The following is a 20,174-nucleotide window of genomic DNA, read 5'->3' on the forward strand; positions in this document are numbered from 1 at the left end:
GTATTAAGGAATATGATTCCAGTCTCTTATATTGTAGTTCTTATTAAGCAATTTACCTTAATAATTGATTAACAAGAACTGTTTCTAATATACACTCCCTGATTGAACTGCCCTAAAAAGGTGTTGTTACACAATATGAGTATTTTTTTTACTTTACATTTATTATTTTTTGCAAATGATAAAATCGTTAATTGTCGAAAAAAAAATCGGCCTACAACCAAATAGCAATTAAATGTGAATTGTCTAATTTAAATTACCAGTTTTATGTCTTAATATAGGCAAACATATACATGTAGTATACATGACCTGCTGAAAGTGGAAATTTGTGTTAGAATGACACTTTTGAGGCTGAATGTTACTAAAAAATGTCACAAATAAAGAATGTCACAGAAAAAAAGGACATAGTCAATAGTTTTTTTTAATATTAAAGTATTAAATTTTTCGTGTCCTGAATTGACTGGTCCGAGGCAGTGAATGCGTCATTTTGTTTTTGCGTGGCGTTTGCAATTTAAAAAAAAAGTTCATGCACGTATTCAATTCGGAACCCTAAAAGGGCCCCAAAACTATTTTTGGATATTACCCGCGAAAATAAGTTGATGATAAGGCTTATTTTGATTGGACAATTGCGACCTTTAATTACGTAGCTACCTATGGAAAATGTGCTTTAATAGAATAATAGACTGCTATAACCAAGTATGTTTGTCAAATAAATTGTTTGAATTTTTTTGATATTTTTTTTCACAATAATTAGAGAAGAAAAAGCCATCTATTTTGGATACGAAACAAAACCACAGTCATCAAAACAAATGAACCACGTGATATTGTTGACATTTGACTGGAAAGAAATGACATCTCGCTGTCATTGAAGGTAAGTGGTCACCATCAGTTTTCGAATTGAAGTTTTTACTTCAAAAGAATTTAACCTTATTCATTTTAATATCGTAGTGACAAAGTTTCAGAGTTTGTCATGCTTGTCAAAAGGTGATACTGGTAGCCTTAATTAAATAATATATATATGGCCATTATGGGGTATCATATCTAATCTCTTTTTCGGGATTCGGCGCTGGAGATATTTTTTTTTGTTTTGACACTGGTTGTCAGAACAAAAAAAAAATCTCCAGCGCCGAATCCCAACAAGGATTAGGGTATGATCATACGCGCAGAACATTTTACAAATACACATTTTTTCTGTGCTTAATTATAATGATATCAGATTTATACTTATTTGGACACTATATTAGTTAATTAGGACTCAAAATAGAGCAAATCGTGAGTTATCAAATCATGCAATATTTAACTGATAGGTAGAAAGAGTAGTACAAATTTGTTTTGATGTACTTGTACTTCTTTAATGACATGCCTTTTCAGATTTTTTAATTTTTCAGTCGTATATTGGTATCACCCTGTCAGAATCATGTCATTGTCAGTATCGTGGTCGGCATCTCTTAACTTTATTTATGAAAACTTGAATAAATGAGTAAAATCTATCTAATCTTTTTTTTTAAATTTTACATGTAACACATTGTTCCTAGGAACATGGCAGAGGGCCCAATAGTTTTTGGAGGTTTTTGCCCCACCCCTTTAAGAAATACATGTAAGGGACTAAAAAGGGGAAAAAGTGTGTTATCATTAAAATTAATGAAAAAAAAAGCTTATTGTTGATCTCATTTTTGTGATTCAGATGTCAATTTGATCCTTTTAAAATTCTGTTTTGAAATTTTTTTACAGACTGAGACCTACAAAAATGTATTATTAACTTTTTCGTACAAAATTGGGCTACACCCAAAAATATGATTTTTTTTTTGGTCTCAGGCTCTGATTACAGACAAAATTTTGTTGGATTCATGAGCATGAAAATCCCTGCCTTCATTTTTCAATCAGATTTTAGATATCTTACCATTTTTGAGTTATGAGGGGTCAATGAGACCACAGTCCAAAAAAAATTGAGTAAATTTTTGTTCAGTCTTTTTTGATTGGATTCTTTCTGAAAAATTTTTTGCCTGCAATTTACAATCAGATTTCATACACATGTGTCTCCTACCCTTTTTGAGATATAAAGGGGTCAAAGGGGCCACACTTAAAAAAAATTGACTCTTTTTTTATTATTTGTTTTTGGTCTGATTTTAAAAATTTAATGAATTTTCAAATTTTGTGTGCTATATTGTGTTCAATCCATAATGAATTATATAAGTTCCTATGCTTACATGTAAGTGCGTAAAAAACTGATACTGTGTCCACACTTGCCCCAACTGTTCAGGGTTTGACCATGCAGTCGTATCATTCTGTGCTCCACGAAGCTCTTTATTGGGACATATTTACAATTACACAAAAGAAGTATAGTATATCTGTCAGAAATTAATTTGAATAAAGCTACATAATACTGTCAGTCAGTACTGTTTCCCGGCTTTCTAGATCTTTAATCTCTGTTACAGGAAACTTAATACTAAAATTTATGAAAAAAAGAATGATTTTACACTTCCTGTTGTAAATACATTTACCAGTATTTGTTTCTGGATGGTTACATAAATGTACAATTTGTACCTCTTGCACCTTCACATGGCATTTATTTATCACGGCTTGTCCAGTTGGTGTGTGCATTTACTTGTCTGATTTCATCGAAAGAAATCTCTATATAACTGAAAGGCTATTACATGTACATCAAGGTTTTCAATGTCCTAAACTTGTCGGAAGTTTTGCCAGATTTTATCATCAATACAATGACATGTTTTGTAAATAAAACATTTAATGTGTTCAGGAATTTTCCATGTAATATCTTTAGGAAGTCTAAAATTGTAAATACTCCCATCAATAAGGAAGTAAACCTTTAAATAAACTAAATAAACAAGGTTTTTCAAGACATTTGAAATGACATTCAAGGACTGCTTGATATCTGATATTGGTTCAGTATGCCATTAGTTTAAAGTACATTTATTCCCCGTGGGAGCGAAGGACAATATGTTTAACATAATGGCTTATTGTGAACAGGTCAAGCTACCCTCGTACAAATGTATATTTACTTTTAGTCGCAGTTGTGCAGTGTTTGGTTTAGACAAGTTTTGAAATTTAATTAGCTTTTTCATTGCATGATATTTGATACTAAGATGTTATATTCCAGGTTGTGAAATGTCAGGAGATTCCAGCAGTAACATTGATTGGGCAGTGGTCACCCAAGAAGGTGAACTTGAGGTTTGTACTTATCAATTATAGACTTTTAACGAAGTCAATATGTGATATATGGACCTGTTCCAGTTATATTGACCGATGACGAAGTCCTCAGTCAATATAGTCTAATAGGTCCATATATCACATATTGACTGAGTGAAAGTCCTTAATTTATATATTACATATGTAAATAGTGTATTATATATGGGAATGGTCTTTAGTTTTGTATTTTGCAAGATTGCAAAAATAAGGGTAAATCAGTAACATGTTTTAATATTAAAAAAAATCAACATATTTTGGATATTTTGTTTTGATCAAATAAGAATTCATATGGAACTAAGTTATTTTTTGACATTTGTCTTAATACATCCACTTTTGAACATTAATGTTGAAATTGAAAGTTTATATTTGAATAACTAATATCTAGATCTATATTTAGCAGTATAGTGTCAATATATATATAAATATTAGCATAGCATCAATATGCTTAAAAACAGAAACAAGGCTTCTGGTACATTGGTATGTTGAATACATGTATCCTTTGAATCATTTCATCATGAAAACCAATTAAAAAATGAAGAGTGTTATATCATACATGTATGTAATATGTGTATATATATACATTGTATATATAAATGTACAGATCCATACTCCCAGTTTTCATGGGTTGATCATTTTATTATTAACTCTCAAATCAACATTTGGATTTTTGATCTGTAAAAAAAAGACGGCCATTACTAAAAAGAGAACATAGGTCAGACAGCAGTTTTTTGCATATATCTCAAAAACTGTTAGGTTTAACCAAATTCATAGGGTATCCTGCACAAAATGACTGTTTGGATTTTTAATCCATGTACAAACATGGCCATTGCTACTAAAAAAAGAACATATGGGTCAAAACACAGTTTTTTTGCAAATAACTCGTAAACAATTGAATTTAGCAAAATTTTGATGGAGGGTAGATAATATTGTTTACCATCAGAAGACGGACCTATGCCAAAATTTTCAAAATGATTCATTGTCCAATATAGGAATTATGGTCCTTGAAAGAGATTTTTTGGCATTTTTCATGTGTACAACTTTGAAAATCTTTTTCTCTGAAACTATGCAATAAATTTAATGAAAGTTGCATAATTGTTTTTTTGACTGATCATTTAAAATTTGTTATCAGTTATAAAAAATATGGCTGTCATTACTGAAAATAAAACATAAGGGTCAAAATGTATTTTTGCTATTTTTTTCTCAACTACAGAAGACACTGACACTACTTGACCAATTGAAACCAAATTTGGTATGAATGATTCTTGGGGTATCCTGCATAGATTTGATGTGGGGATTTTTGATTCGTCAAAAAACATGGTCGACATTACTAAAAATAGAACATAGGGGTCAGACAGTAGATTTTTTAATATATCTCCAAAATCGTTAGGTTTAGCAAAATTCTGATCTGGATAAAAGTGTTCAGCATGATGAGATCCATCTCTGGTCAAATTTTAGTTTTAATCCGTTAAGCCATGTTGGAGTTATTGCCCTTTTTCAACGATTTTTGCTATTTTAATGTTATTTCTTTCAAAAATCTTCTCCTCTGACACTACTTGACTAATTGAAACCAAACTTGGTATGAATGTTCCTTGCAATGTAGCCTGCATAGAACTGATGTGGGGATTTTTGATCCATCAAAAACCATGGCCCCCATTACTAAAAATAGAACATAGGGGTCAGACAGTAGTTTTTCGCATATATCTCAAAACTGTTAGGTTTAGCCAAACTCTGTCAATTGCTGAAAAGACCCTTATTATAAGACCTTCAAAATTCTTTTTTTTTGTGTTTTCAGCCAATATCTTGAAACCTATAATAGATAGAAAGAAACTTTCATTTGCTGAAATGATCCTTATGATAAGTTCTACCAAAGTCTTCTTGAGTGAAAATTGTTGGACATCTTGTTAAATTTATTACTCTTGAAAGACAAACTTTAACCAGGTGAGCAATTCAGGCTCTGGGAGCCTCTTGTTATACTTGTTTTGATTTCAATAATATTTGGTATATCTAGCAAACATGGTCTCCTGAGTTGAATAGTGATGATGAAAATGTTATACAGCCGTGGTTTAAGTTCATTTTATGTTCTTTTTCAGCAAATGTATACTGGGCAAATACACCCCTCAGAATAACAGGGCATAGGGGGACCCCTGCCCAATTCTTTTCCAGAGGTACTAAACACATTTTGAAGGCGTTTCCAACATTTTACACTGTGTTAAGTACTTACTTGAACTTACAGCATTCATCAATATATGCTTTTTTTTTGGCAATTTTCAGTGAAATATAGTAACTACATGTTATCTTTAATTACTTAGTTAATAGGGCATGAATTGCCAGGTGAGCCATTCAGGCTCTTCAAGAGCCTCTTTTTTTTAATCATACAACTCTCTATGGTATAAAAATTAGAATTTCAAAATGCTTACTAAAGCTCACATGTTGAAAATCTTAATCTTAATTTTACCATCTTGAGTGGAAAATAATTTAAACTGTTCAATACTGACGGAGAATCTATATTTACAGGTAATATCTTCCTAATAATTTCTTTTCAGAGTGATGAAGATGCTTCTTGTTCAGGAAGTTCTATTGAACTGTTGAGTTCTGATGATGATAGTGTCTCTCAGGTGAATAGAAGTTCTGCTACAGGAAGTAGCCAGTCTGGCCCATTCTTCGTACTTAGATTAAGGCCAAAAGGTCAGTTATGTACATCAGTCACCCTGGCTTGTATTCTTCCATTCACATATGAATTAGATACTGGAAGAATTTTACAAAATAGAAATCACTTTAAAACAATTTTGTTCCAGATCCAAAGATTAATGATGAGATAATTAGGGGAAAAGTTGTATAAGTAATATTGTGTAAAATTTTGTGTACATCTAGTATCAATAGCAATGAAATAGTTGTTAGACTAAGATTACAATGCATTGATATAGTGGTTAGACTTAGATTACAAGACAATGATGTAGGGGTTAGACTGAGATTACAAGACAATGATATAGTGGTTAGACTAAGATTACAATGCATTGATATAGTGGTTAGACTAAGACTACAAGACAATGGTATAGTGGTTAGACTAAGATTACAAGGCAGTGATATAGTGGTTAGACTAAGATTACAAGACAATGATGTAGGGGTTAGACTAAGATTACAAGGCAATGATATAGTGGTTAGACTAAGATTACAAGACAATGATATAGTGGTTACACTAAGTTCCCAGTTTTTAGTGGAGTCCGAGTTGCTCATTTACTTTTGTTACTTTATATGTACTATTTTAGTTACATTATGTTCTTTGTTGTGTTTGTCTGTTTTCCATGTCTGATCTTCATCCATGGATTATATTCTTTTGTTTTCCGGTAGAATCTTGGTTTCCTTGATTACTCTTTAAACAGTATGTACATTGTATGAAATGAAGCTGTTATACCCCAACAAACAAACTGATGAGAGTGGAGGGTATGCAGAAATTGCCTTGTCTATTTGTCTGTCTGTTTGTCTACCTACATAATTTGTAAGTGCATCTCCTTCTAAACTGCTTATTGGATTAAGATGTTATAGGCAGGTTTTGCATCAGATGCAGGTGCCCATGAAGGAATATGAATATTGTCAGAATTCACTGAAGGGAGATAATCCAGGTTTTACATTTGAAGCAGAGGATAATTTCTTTGTTAATTTGCTCCCATGATTTCTAGATAAAGCTATTACATGTGTACTAGTGTATTTCTTTTACAGCTGAACTTTTGACAGAATCTGATTCTGATGATAAAGAAGTGCCAGCTCGAAAGATCAAACAAAAAACGATACAATCTCCTAAAAATACTGATGCAGAGAAAATTGTGATGAAAGATGATAAGGAGTGTGAATTAGAATGTGATAAAAATGAGACAAAAAATGAGACCAAGAAAGTTGTTGAAACTGCAGAGAAAGATATTTCTCTTAAAGGTACTGTTCACAAACAGATTGGCATGTTAAATATGAGATTAAGAAAGGAACATACATTTTGTACATCTGAAGGCTGATAAAAAACACTTTCTTTTAGGAGAATTGGTGGTCAGATCATTTGTTCGTATGAAAGACTTTTTTATCTGTAATTAAAGAAGGTACCAATACTGTATTAACCTTAAAAATGCATTAATAGTACAATTTATGCTAAGTTGAATATTATTCCATCAAAAATAAATTTTGTACAATATCAGTAAAGTTTTTGCATGTCCAACACTAAAAGATATATCAAACAATTTTACCAGGCTGAATTGGAATAAGAAAAACTCATTAATGTTTTATTGATAGCACAAGAAACATCAGATGCTGACACTGTTGAATTATCCATGGGAAATAACTATGGAGACAGCGTGGATTCAGTTACTTCCACAAACATATCAGAAGAAAGTCAAGGATTCAATGATGACATATCATTTCCAAGTTCCAGTGAAGAATTTTCTGATGAAAGTGTTCCAGAAATTCTTCATCTTCTTGAAGACATATCAGGAGAGAGAAGCAATGATATATCTTTAACCAAGCTGGAAGAGAAGGCTGACCAGCAAACTGTAACTCCTGTTGTCCAAGAGGAGAGCAATGAAGCTACAGAAGAAACTTTAGATCATGACAGTCTAAAAGGCTCTAGTTTCTCCTTTCTTGGGGAGGAATGTAATCAGACAGATGGTCAGGAAAGGGGAGATAATAAGGAGGAAGAGAACATTAGTAGTGCTAGCATTGGTCAAGATAATCAAGAGTATGCTCAAAACCCTGATAATGAAGACAATTTAAGAAGAAGAATTCACAGTAATGGTAATTTTCATTAACTTCTTAATTTTTATAATGCAACCAATTTATACAAGCAGTTCAAATTTATTGACTATCCTCATTGACTAAATCTAACTTTTTTTGTGATTTCTCAATTGTAATATTGTTTTGAAATGACAAGGATGTTGCCCACATTGTATCAAAACCTTTGTTTTTATGGCTCCTATTTTGTTTGTTCTTTAACTAAAACTTTTATATACAGTACAAATCTCGCCCAAAGCAGGGAAAATAGCACAGCCTCATTATTCCCTGTATTTCAGTCTTTTACCTTTGTGTATGAATATTGTATTCGAGATATGCTATACATGTGTGGTTATTCATCGGCCCATTATAGCTGTAAGAAAGGAGCTTCAAATGTTTCCAGTAGAACAAAAAATGAGTCAACTATGAGATGTTTTCATCATGAAATGCATTGAATATCTATCAACAGAAATATCTAACAACAATTATTTAATTATTATTTTAAAATTTCTTATGGTTTCTTGTTCTGAATTGTCTTTTTTATCTTTTGGAAATTGTTTTGGCCATAGGCCTTCTTCAGTCAACTCTTCAGCTAATTACTAATTGAAGATGTACTGTAGAAAGTTATCTGGAGATAAAACTGGAAAAAGCCTATGGCCAAAATGTTATTCAATGGTTGAAAAAGACAATTTGTATAAATATTTTTCAACTACAGATCAGAATGAAGATCAAGCTGGAGACATTGGACACCCACCTCAAGTTATGGTTAGGCAAAACAGAAGAAGGAACAAATGTAAAATTTCACCTTGTATTTTGTTGGTTGTTGAAATGCTTACTATTCTTGTGGTTGGCTTCTCAGCATATTTAGTTGGATTGTATCAAGGTAAAGTTCAAATGGAAAAAAACAGTCTCCGTTAATCATAAAATGTAAAAATACCAATTGTATAAATATTATGAATTTTAATATGCTGTACAATATATTGTACATGCATTTCCAGGAGTAACTTCTCATAATGAACAAAACAGTTTACATGGTCTGTCTAGTCACATGTTCATTCATCTATACATTTCCATGGCGTAGGAACTGGTAAGGTTGGTGCTGCTCCGGCAGTACCAACAATTTTGACAGGTACGGTATGCCGCACCAATAATTTTCGCATTTTTGCAGTAAGGCCTTGTGTCCCTATATCAAAAACGGTACCAATAAGTTTTTGCTTCCTAGGCTTATGATTTCACATACAAGCTGTGCAAGCTTTTATTGAAGTCTTTTGATCCTTTCACACCAGTATAAAGAAATCTTCTCTATTTTGTCAAAAAAGAAAATGTGTACCAGTTCTAACCAAGTCATTGTGACATCACAAATTATATATGAAATTTATTAGAATATATCAGTGAAGACCAGAGAAGACTTGACCTCTTCATACATTAGTTGAAAATAACAATTTTTCAAAAGAATTCCTTTGGTCAGTCATGGCTTTATAAAGATCATACTGTGAAAATACTTATATTCGTAGGGTTATCATTTTTTGTGGGTTTCGTGGTTGACTTCATAAAAATAATATCTAAGGGTTTCTAAAATTTTCACAAGACTTTAAAATTGGTAGTCATTCCAAGCACATATTATTTAAGGGGATGGAGTGATGACTAGTTGGTTCAGAGTCAGAATAAGGTGTCCGAGTGTCAGACTAGTACAAAGCAAGATCTGTTCAATTTGATAAGCATTCTCGTTCTGAAATGCTTGAATTGTCTGCGATAGTATATTAAGCCATAATCAATCCATCAATTAGTATACTTTTCTCATATAAGACTTTGAAAATTTGGATAATGTTTGGTAAGATCTCAAGCTCTGCAGGGCATTGTAGGAGAACAATTAAATCTAAAAAAGAAATGCTTGTTTTAACTATATTGATCTGTTATTATAAATTTAATAGGTTATAGAAGTTGGCCCTCTATCTTTTTAAAATTGGTTTTCTTCACACAATGATTTATAAATCAGTAATTTTACTATGTATATGAATTAGAGCTAAGAAATAAGGCGGTTTACTATTGCCTAAAACATGATAAATTTCCCAAAGTTTTTCCCTAAAATTCTCAAAATCCTGCTATTGCTTTTATTCAATATGACATATCCAGTCAGGGCTCATCAATTAAAGTGAAAATTTTGACCTCTTAAAGATCATCAAAACTTACTTTTCCTGCACTCCTCATCATTGGTTAGGAAAGATGTTAATTTCGAGATTTGTGTAATAAGCTGAACAATGAAAGATAATTGTTTTTCTAATTTATCAGTTTGTTTTATATTTCAATATTTTACCCAACTTGAAAGGTACAGGCACCTTTTTAAAAAGTTGAAAAAATCACTGTAAATTTAATGAAATTTTCTCCAATGGACTTTGTGGTCAATAGGTCAAAGTTCAAGGTAATTTTTCTTAGACAGAACACCTTGGGGCTTCTCTTTACATTCAAACCATTTCATTTTTCTTTTTTTTTTTATTAGGAAGCCATAGTCAAGTAAGCATGTGCTGTCCAGATCTAGACAGATCCTTGAAAAATTTCAGTGAAGTTAACAAATATATGGATCAAATTAGAGCAAGCATTAGGACCCATTCTGATGAAGTTTTGTTTAATTCCTTACTGTCAACTTTCCATCCAATATCAGAGGAGGAAATTCATAGCAGGGATAATGAGTGTATATCTGATCTAAATGAAGTGAGTTGATTTCTTTCATAAATCATTGAGTAGAGTATAAAATTTTGTGGATTTAATTGACTGGAAAGGGCCAAATAAAGCATTCATTCAAACAATAGCATAATAAAAAGTGCATGGAATCTATGAAATTGTACCAAAAAGTTCCATACTGCAAAAGGGAGGTTTTTACTATTTTTTGTGGTTATAAACCTTATTTTTAACGAAAAAGGGTCAGAAGCAATCATTCTATAAACTTTACTATATAATTTTAGTATATGAGTATGGATCTCTATGAAATTGTATCACAACATTCTATACCCTCAAAGTCAGGCTGGGGTTGATTGTAAAGGGTTATAGTATGATAAAATTATCTATGAAAGCAAAAACAGGTTTTTAGGCTTTGTGCTTTATGAATTGTATTACATTGTTCCATACCACAAAAGGAAGGTTTTGATGGACTTCAAGGGTTGTGGCTCTTACCTTTAGAAAATTCAAGGGTTATGGCCCTTACCTTTTAGAAAATTCAAGGGTTATGGCCCTTACCTTTAGAAACTCTTACATGGTAAAAAGGTGTCAGAAACAAGCATTTACTTCAATTTTGTATGAGTGGCTTATTTCCTAGGTATGACTGTAAATTATGAAGTTTTTCTGACCTCTTTCATTCTTGTCACACATTGCAATCCAGACCAAGCGCTGTATCAAGTTTTGAAAGTTGTGTCATTTCAAGTCCCAACTGTTTATGGTTCAACCTCTGCTGAGCCTTGCGAAGCATTTTGGATTAAATAGTATTTCCCCATCATCAAACTTTATTCTTTATGTCAGTATTTGCACAAACAGGGTCTTTTATTGTGAGCATTTACATGTAACTATCAAATTTTAAGTGTCAAGATTAGATTTGAATTTCATGACTCTGATTATATTACTAAGTTTATATTACAAATGGCCCTGAAAATAAACTTGATCAAACTTGATACATATAAGTAAATGTGTACATACTTGACCAACAAAACCTATTTTTGCTTTGTTCACCCATTCATGACATGAAAATTTTGCAAAAGGAGATAAAATGTGTTTAATTCTGCCAAATTTTTGACAAAAAAAACCCTCAATACTTTACAGGAGATATTGACCACATGGGTCAACAATCATGAAGGCATACTTTTCACAAAATATTAGGTTTGGATGGAAAATAACCCAAATTTTGTATAAAATTATTAGATGTTGCATAAGGTGATACTTTGTAGCATCATATTGACATGTAACAGCTTATAAATCTTTTTGTCTGTGTTTAGTTATCTTTTTAACACAAATTATGGAAATAAATCTCCTGTGGGAAAGCTAAACTTTCCACTAAATGATAGTGCTGGAAACTGGTATGAGGAATAATACAAATTAGTTACCCCTTTTTAAAATTTTACTTTCATGACATTATTAATAAAATTACCAATAAAAGTCTCAACAATCCTTAAATGAAATGTGTTAAGTTTTTATACTGTAAACTGGGAAATTCCTTTATGATCTTTTTTTTTCGTGGTTTCTGCAATCATTCTGCTTTTGAACAGTTTTAAATATGTGGTCATTCCTCAAATTGTATTGTAATGGTCATCGAAAAAAAATATTCAGGTCAGTTTAAATTTCACATTCCAGGTATAAATGTGAAAATAGTGAAAATAAAACTGCTCTGAAAATTTACCGTTCACAGTAATTTGATCCCCATTCAATGAGTGGGTGGTATATTGGAATCATCTTGTCCATCCATGTATTGTTGCAATTGTCTTGATTCCCAATCAATGGATTGATTTCAAATTTGGTATGTGGCTTTATATTTATGGCATATGTTGGAAGTGATATTGATTGCTGTCTGATACCAACTTTCAATGTTGGTATGGTTGCTGTCTGATACCAACTTCCAATGTTAGTATGGTTGCTGTCTAATATCAACTTCCAATGTTGGTATGGTTGCTGTCTAATATCGACTTCCAATGTTGGTATGGTTGCTGTCTGATATCAACTTCCAATGTTAGTATGGTTGCTGTCTCATATTAACTTCCAATATTAGTATGGTGTGTTCTAGAACAATAATGTATGCAACTTCATTGTATATGGCTAAGATATTGGGAAGTATAATCTATTAATGAAAGATAACTTGCTTATTCTACCGGTGCACCTGGTCCATGCTCCCAGTTTTTAGTGGAGTCCGAGTTGCTCATTTGCTTTTGTTACTTTGTATGTTTGATTTTAGTTACTTTATGTTCTTTGTTGTGTATGTCTGTTTTCCATGTCTAGTCTTTGTCCCTGGATTACATTCTTTTGATTACCGCTGTAACCTTGGTTCCCTTGATTACTCTTGCATAATAATTCAAATCATACCCTTCTAATTTCACCAAAAGTTCTACACAACTGTGATTGACAAACATGTAATCAATTTCAGCTTGTTATGATTACTGTACTGATTATAATTACCCCATCTCTGATTATAATTATCCCATCTCTAGTGATTGACTCAGGGTTGATGTTCATTTTGCAGGGTAGAATATTTCTGCACCAACCATCAGACCTTTTACAGAAAGATATAAATTGGTACTTGTGCATTGTCAGACGGCGTATTGAAGTAGTGGCAGAGAAAAAAGACATTGAAAGAAAGACTATGAAATATGAATTTTTAGTTGAGATGAATAAATTAAAGAATGAAAATGCTGACCTTCAACGGGAAATTGAAGAACATGGGAAAAGAAAATATCTTGTAAAGGAACTTGAAGACGAAAACATAGCTTTATTCAAACGTATAAGTGACCTTGAAAGCCAGTTGATGGAAACTGAAGGTCAGGTCTATATTCTTCAGCTTAAGCTCTCAAAATGTGAGAAAAAAGAAGCTAGCACTCAAAATGATGCATTACAAACCCAGTTAAATAATAATATAGCAAAATTAGAGGAAGAAAAAAAAATGTTGAAAAGTAAAATTACAGAACTAGAGAATGAGAAGCTCAAGCTAAAGGAAGACCTAAAACAGAGTATTACTGCTGAGAAAGCCATAGTTGACCATGTCCATTTCAGTGATAAACTTAAAGATAGTCAGAACAAGCTTGATATGTTAGAAATTAAGTACAACAAACTAGAAAAGAGTTGCAGTGATAGTCAGACTTGGTCCAATGGATACTCTTCATATCATGCCAATAGTGTAGGTATATTTGTATAATGTTAGCTGTACATAAATTTTCTATCAAATTATTCATTTAAAGAATCTCCTGGAGTTTGAAATGTTAAAAAAAATACAGGTTCAGGAATAAATGTTGTGTAATGCCAAAACAGAAAATGTTAAAAATTATAGTGTTCTCAATTGGTAAAAAATTGATTCATTAAAGTGTGAATTACTTTTGTAAATGAGTTATACCACTGTATATTATAATATAAGTGGGCAAGCATTTGATATTCATAGCAATGGAGGGGATAGATTAGGATCTTTTTTAGAATTAAATGATAGATACAGTTGGAAAAAAACAAAATATGTCCCACTATTGGTAAATTACAGATAAAAATAAAAAGACACAAAAGAAAAAAAATGGGACTGGAAATTGATTTATCCCTTTGAAAAAATAATAGATTGCTATTTATCAAGCTTACTGTGTAAGATATTGTAACGAAATTGTTTAAGATATGAAAAGAAATATCCACCTTTATTATGTTCATTATCCTGCAAAAACTGAACAAAGAAAAAAAACATGTTATACTTGACGTCACATACAGCACATTTTCGATTTGAAGCTCTATTTTTTAAACTGTCGGGACTTAGCACTAGAGTTGTCTCTCTTTTATTTAATCTGAAGATAGTTCACATATATGAATGATGTGATAGTTCCAACGAGTCGTTTATATTCTTATGACGTGTTATTAAATGTAACCATTGACATTATATTTTCACAGGACCAATCAGAAGACAGTGAAGATGAAACAATCCAGGTTGATGATGTTGATTATGATGATCATGATGATGGTTATACTGAGTCAAAGAGCCATGAAACTTTAAAGGAAGACCTAGAGAAAGAGAAGTTAAAGTCAACAGACTATTCCAATGAACCAAATGGAAAGAACCAAAAGAAGGGTGGTAACAGGAGACAGAAGGAGAAAGATGGTGGCAGAAAAGATCACCATAGGTCATGGTCTGATGCCTTCAGTGACATACTTAACCGAACTAAGATATCCATGGTCAATGTCAACCAACAAATTCAGGAGACACTCTCTCAGGTAATTGTGGAAATTTGAAAGTGCAGGTTTTAAGTGACAAATATAAAGAGTATTTGAACCATTGCTTTCGCAGCAATTTGTATTTCATTTGTGCCAAAATAATCTTTCATTTGCGCCAATTACTGGTGAATTCATTATTCAAATTGTACCTCTTCGCTTCGCCAGCAGTATCTGCTATCCCTGCTCACTACAGGGAGGTGGAAGTAGGAATGTTAAGATGGTTAATACACTTATATTGCATTTATAGCATTGTTATCATCATATACGATTTATCATCATCATTTTTGAAAATGTTTTACATTTAGGCTGTCAAATATTGCCTGTACTTGTCTCAGATTGGATTACATCTTTCTTTACACTTCAAAATTTTGAGATTATATGCAACTTTGACACCCGAGGCTAAAGTTTTGTATGAGTTTTAAATGTTAAAACTGTATTAATCTTCCTTTACTTTAGCGTTACCTGGGAAAAAGCCCAAATGAAGTAACAAGTCTTTGGCACAAATGAAATAGGGTTGCGAAAACTAAATATGGTAGTGAATATTTCAAAGATAGGCAAAAAACATGATGCCCAGAGAAGTATTCAATTCCTATTGTTTAAAATAAGACCTACCTTGAATACACCCCTTAATTTTTATGCGCCTGTCTTAAGACATGACATATTATGGTATATCATTGTCCGTCCATCCATCCGTCATCAACACTTCGGACAATAATTCAAAAACACTTTTACCAACTTTTATGAAACTTTTATGAATTGTTCATATCTATTGATGTAAGCTCCCTTTTGTCTTTATAAATTTCAGATTTTTCGTTTTCATGTTATGAATTTTTATACTTAAAAAGGGGGATTTTCAAATTTTTGGACATCTCAAGAACACTTTCACCAACTTTAATGAAACTTTGGCGAATTGTTCATTTTATTGACATAGCTCCCTTTCGATTTTTATAAATTTCAGTTTTTTCGTTTCTGTGTTATGAATTTTTATACTGAAAAAACAGGGGATTTTTATGTTTTCGGACAATAAATCAAAAAGACTTTCACTACCTTCTATGAAACTTAGGTGAATTGTTCATATCTATTGAAGTAAGCTCCCTTCTGATTTGTATAATTCATTTTTTATTTACTTTTTTTTGGGGTGGGGGTGTGGGGAGGGTATTTGACAGGGCTCACAGTATTTCTAGTTGATCATATAAATTCATTAAAAGCATAAGGATAAGTCAGAAGGGCAACAGGCGTATTATGTGCTAAAAGCGCACTCTTTATTGTAACATCATGTATTCATAAACATGTTTAATTACTTTACATACATGTATCTATGTGTTAATGATTTTAACTGCTTTGGACAAATTTGTTATGTTACAGATTCAATATTCATGTAGCTTTAGCATAAACTTGAAATGCAATGGACTTATCTAATCAGTTAAAACTTTTGTAGAGCTAAGTAGAAAAAATAAGGGGTTTCTCTCCTTCCATCTATACTTCATTCCTTACTTCCATGTAGCAGAGGGGTTCACATCCCTTACTCCTCCTACACCACAGAATTGAGAAGATGCAGGAAACAGATTGGATGGTTTTATTTAGAATTTCCATTGAAGAAGCATGACCTCTTGCACTCCTGAGAAAAATATTAAAGTTTGGCCCCCAAACACACCCATTAAATCCCGATATTTTTTGTTTGATCTCTAAAGAAATTTTAAAAACTTATTACATGTATTCAGATAGGAAAATATTGTAAGAATTTCCATTAAACTATTTTCCCCTGCCAGATTACTTTTCATAACTAAAATGTGTCACATGTTCACCTCATGTCTTGTACAAAATGGCAACAGTTTGTTTTGATCCAGTGTTGATTACTCGACAATCGTCTCCTATTACTTTTTATCCGAGAATAGGTATTTTTCAACTTTGAAATGCAGGCTTCCTTGAGAATAATTTATTATACCATTTTGACTTAAAAAATCTATGTGAATAATTGGATTTCTATAAAAATCATGTGATTGACAATGCCTAAAAAGTATCATTCAGCCTGGCTACTGCAAGGCATTGTCCTGCCTTGAAAAGGTTTTAATTTTATAACTTATTTAAATAATGAAACTTTTACAGGTTCTTTATTAGTTTTTATATAACCACAAAATAAATTATGGCCAGATAATGGTATCATGCTGTCCTTGATGTCTGCATCATCATCCTTTTTTGTCTGTAGATAATTTTGTTTCGAGACTATAACTGGAGTATAAATGCATGGGTTTTAATAATTGACTCCACAAGGTGCCATACCACGAAAAAGATTTGGGTCTGTGACTTAACTGGTTTGAAATTAAGGGCAAAAAAGGGGCCAGATACAAGTGTTTATATGATATCCGGAAAGTAACTTGATTGCAAGTGAATAAATCTCATTGAAATTGCCCTGACTGTTCAGGGTTTTACCTCTGTGTTCATATCAATCTGCTTCCAGCGAAGTATTGTATGTATTGTTTTTCAGGTTAAGAACATATCAGAAGAGTTATGGAAGAAACATGAGCCACAAGTAAATGACATGTTAACCACTGCCTATGACAAAATGAAGAAAAATGTTCACAATGTGGCTAAAAAAGTCTCACATGTAGCCCAAACGGTGAAGAAATCAGCCAAATTTATAGAAAAATACAGAAGAAAAAGGAAAAATAAAAGACATAATCGCAAACACAACCCTAACCAGGACTGGGAAGATTCATCATACAATGCACAAACTTCAAGAAGAGGTTCTAAGCAGTATAGAAAAAAGCATAAAAGTCAGTGGAAAAATGATGATGAAAGCTTTAGTTATGAAAATGACAAATCCTATCATGATGAATTTCAAGGCAGAAATACGCATGATAGCTTCTTAGAGAGTGAGTTGCAGGATTTACATGACAGTGTTGAATACACAAATATGTTGAGAGATTTAGACTGTAGTAACATTTTAGACATTATGGAAGATTTCCAACACTTCCAAAAGATTGAGGGGACTGCAATATTATCAAAAAAAGAGAAATCTTGGTTCTATTGTCAGAAGTCTTGGTTTGAAGGTATGGCCTATTCTGATCCTCAAAGTGATATCAAATGCAGGAATGAAATGGGTAAAAGACAGCTGGCTGCCTCTGATCATGGCTGTTGCCCTTGCTTTGGCAAGTATGGCAGGTCTCAAGGCAAATTTTGTCATCTCAATGGTGGCTGCAGTGCCTTAAAGCCAAAGGAGAAGAATTGGTCATCCCAGAAGAGAGAAGAAAAGAAAACAACTGAAAACAAAATGAATAAAAATGAAACACTGGAGGAAGAAGTGGCAATGAACCATGGGAAATATATCTATTGTGACCCTTTCAGCCAAGATCTAGATTGTGGGGATGAATCCTGGTACTTGAAAAGGATGAAAGATCGTGAACATTTAAGAAATTACCGTACAAGTTCAAAAACAGACTGGCTATTTCAACGTGCTGAAGAACGTGATTTTTATCGTACACAACCAGATAATTGGTACTTCAACAAAATGAGTGGAGGACAGGCATACGAAGCTTACCAAGATGAAATGCCACAAAAGAAGGAGCAAACTTACCCTTAGGGGCTATGTTACTTAATATATAATTTTTTTTTTTTTGAGAAAGCAAAATAACTATACAATGTATTTGTATATAGTCAATGATTGATTTCTTCTAGTATTTTAATGTTATTGGTTTAAAAAAATTATACAATAGCTGTTTAAATTATTGATATAGCGCAGTATGTATTATTTTTTTATATTTCAAACTTTTATTTTCAAATTTTATACTTTTGTTAAAAAATCTAATAATGGATTAATTTTAACTTTTCAAATTAAATATTTTAAAAATTTTTGATGTATTAAGTTGCATTTTTAAAATTACTAGTGAAAAGAAAATCTCTTGATATACAATGTTATGGCCAGGCCATTTATTTGTTTGGTTTCCCCTAAACTTGCCTAGTTGCTTTTGAGTGTACTTCATAAAACTAATGATTTAGGAAAAACCAATGGTTTGTTTTCAATGCAAATAAAAAGTTTTAGTATTTTTACATTTACTATTTGTTATTGTTCAGTTCTTTGTTAATTTGAGCAAGTTCAACTTTTCAGGCCAAGGTATTCATTTCCTTAACTTGCCACTCCCCCAGATTCTAATGGCCGCTCCAAAATTATAGCTTCACAGGTCATATATCAACCTGTCTTCATTTTTCACATATTAAGATAGCAGATGTTGGTAGAAAGTCCTCAACACCTTTACCTCATACAAATTATAGAAACTGTTATTATACCCCAGCTGTGTAAAATGTTGGTTTGCATGCTATTTTTTGACTTGGTGGTGCCATCCTAACCATTTGATGCAATTGATGCTGTGGAGATTTGAATGGTCTGTAGTGGGTAGAAAGCTTGTAATATTACTATCATATGGTTACAAACGTTAAAAATCTGTTTTAAGAAATAATAAACATAAATCTTTAATAGTTTTGAATTCTTATGGATATTGTGGGCAGTTCAATAGACATATTTCAGTAGCCATGAAAAGATGCATTTCTCTTTATATTTCAATGCAATGTTTTAAAATAAGAATTATCCACAAACCAGAATTTCTGTAGAGCCACAGTAGCCACACTTAAAAGATCTTGTTTAATATTTCATTTAAAATTTCTACTTGTAATTTGTGTAAGTAGACCAATTAAGTACATGTATGTACCTGACAGCTGCACATACCCATTTTTGTTGTTGTTGTTTACCCATTTGTTTTATTTAGGAGTGCTTGGGTACCTGGATTGACCCTTGAACATGTTCAGTTTGTGATTTGTGTACTTATAATTATTTTTGGCTGTATTATATTTATGTTATGATGTATGTAGGTAGGGGTACAGATCCTTCCAAAATATTTGTACACACAATGATAAAGGCTTTTGTTTAAAAGATTGAGTTGGATCAGGTGCTTTAGTAAGAAGTTAAATAATGTTAAAAAAACATTTTGTTAAAGAGGGTATTTTTTTATTTCAAGGGTCTTTAGACGTGAAATGTCTTGGCTTCATCTGTACCTTTCTATATACACACACCGGTATTTAAAAAAAATATTTTTTGGACTGCTAAAATATGTTTTTGTTAGTGTTATTTGTTTCAACTATATATACATGTACATGTATCTCTTTATTATTAAAAAAAATGGTAAAACATGCTGTGTTTGGTTTTATTGTTTTATAAACTGATTCCCTGTTCTCCAGTGTGATAGTTCATATTTTTATTTCAAGTCCTTAATTTTGTTGATAAAAGTGGCAGAGAAAAG

At 32.0% G+C, this 20,174-nt stretch overlaps 1 protein-coding gene across 1 annotated transcript; it reads left to right on the plus strand.

Annotated features, from left to right (window-relative positions):
* The first annotated feature begins 746 nt into the window (after positions 1–746).
* On the plus strand, positions 747–20,064 carry LOC148621650 (uncharacterized). Its single transcript, XM_088576244.1, has 10 exons — positions 747–868; positions 3,116–3,186; positions 5,748–5,889; positions 6,922–7,131; positions 7,480–7,977; positions 8,669–8,836; positions 10,451–10,662; positions 13,169–13,819; positions 14,563–14,883; positions 17,369–20,064. Exons 2-10 carry the CDS (start codon positions 3,124–3,126, stop codon positions 18,461–18,463), a joined length of 3,360 nt encoding a protein of 1,119 aa, XP_088432370.1. The 5' UTR covers positions 747–868; positions 3,116–3,123; the 3' UTR covers positions 18,464–20,064.
* The last annotated feature ends 110 nt before the right edge of the window (positions 20,065–20,174 follow it).

The sequence above is a fragment of the Perna viridis genome, chromosome 3 (assembly GCF_037379345.1).
Source record: "Perna viridis isolate PV_CMFRI_1.1 ecotype Kerala chromosome 3, ASM3737934v1, whole genome shotgun sequence".
In the NCBI taxonomy this organism is placed as follows: domain Eukaryota; kingdom Metazoa; phylum Mollusca; class Bivalvia; order Mytilida; family Mytilidae; genus Perna; species Perna viridis.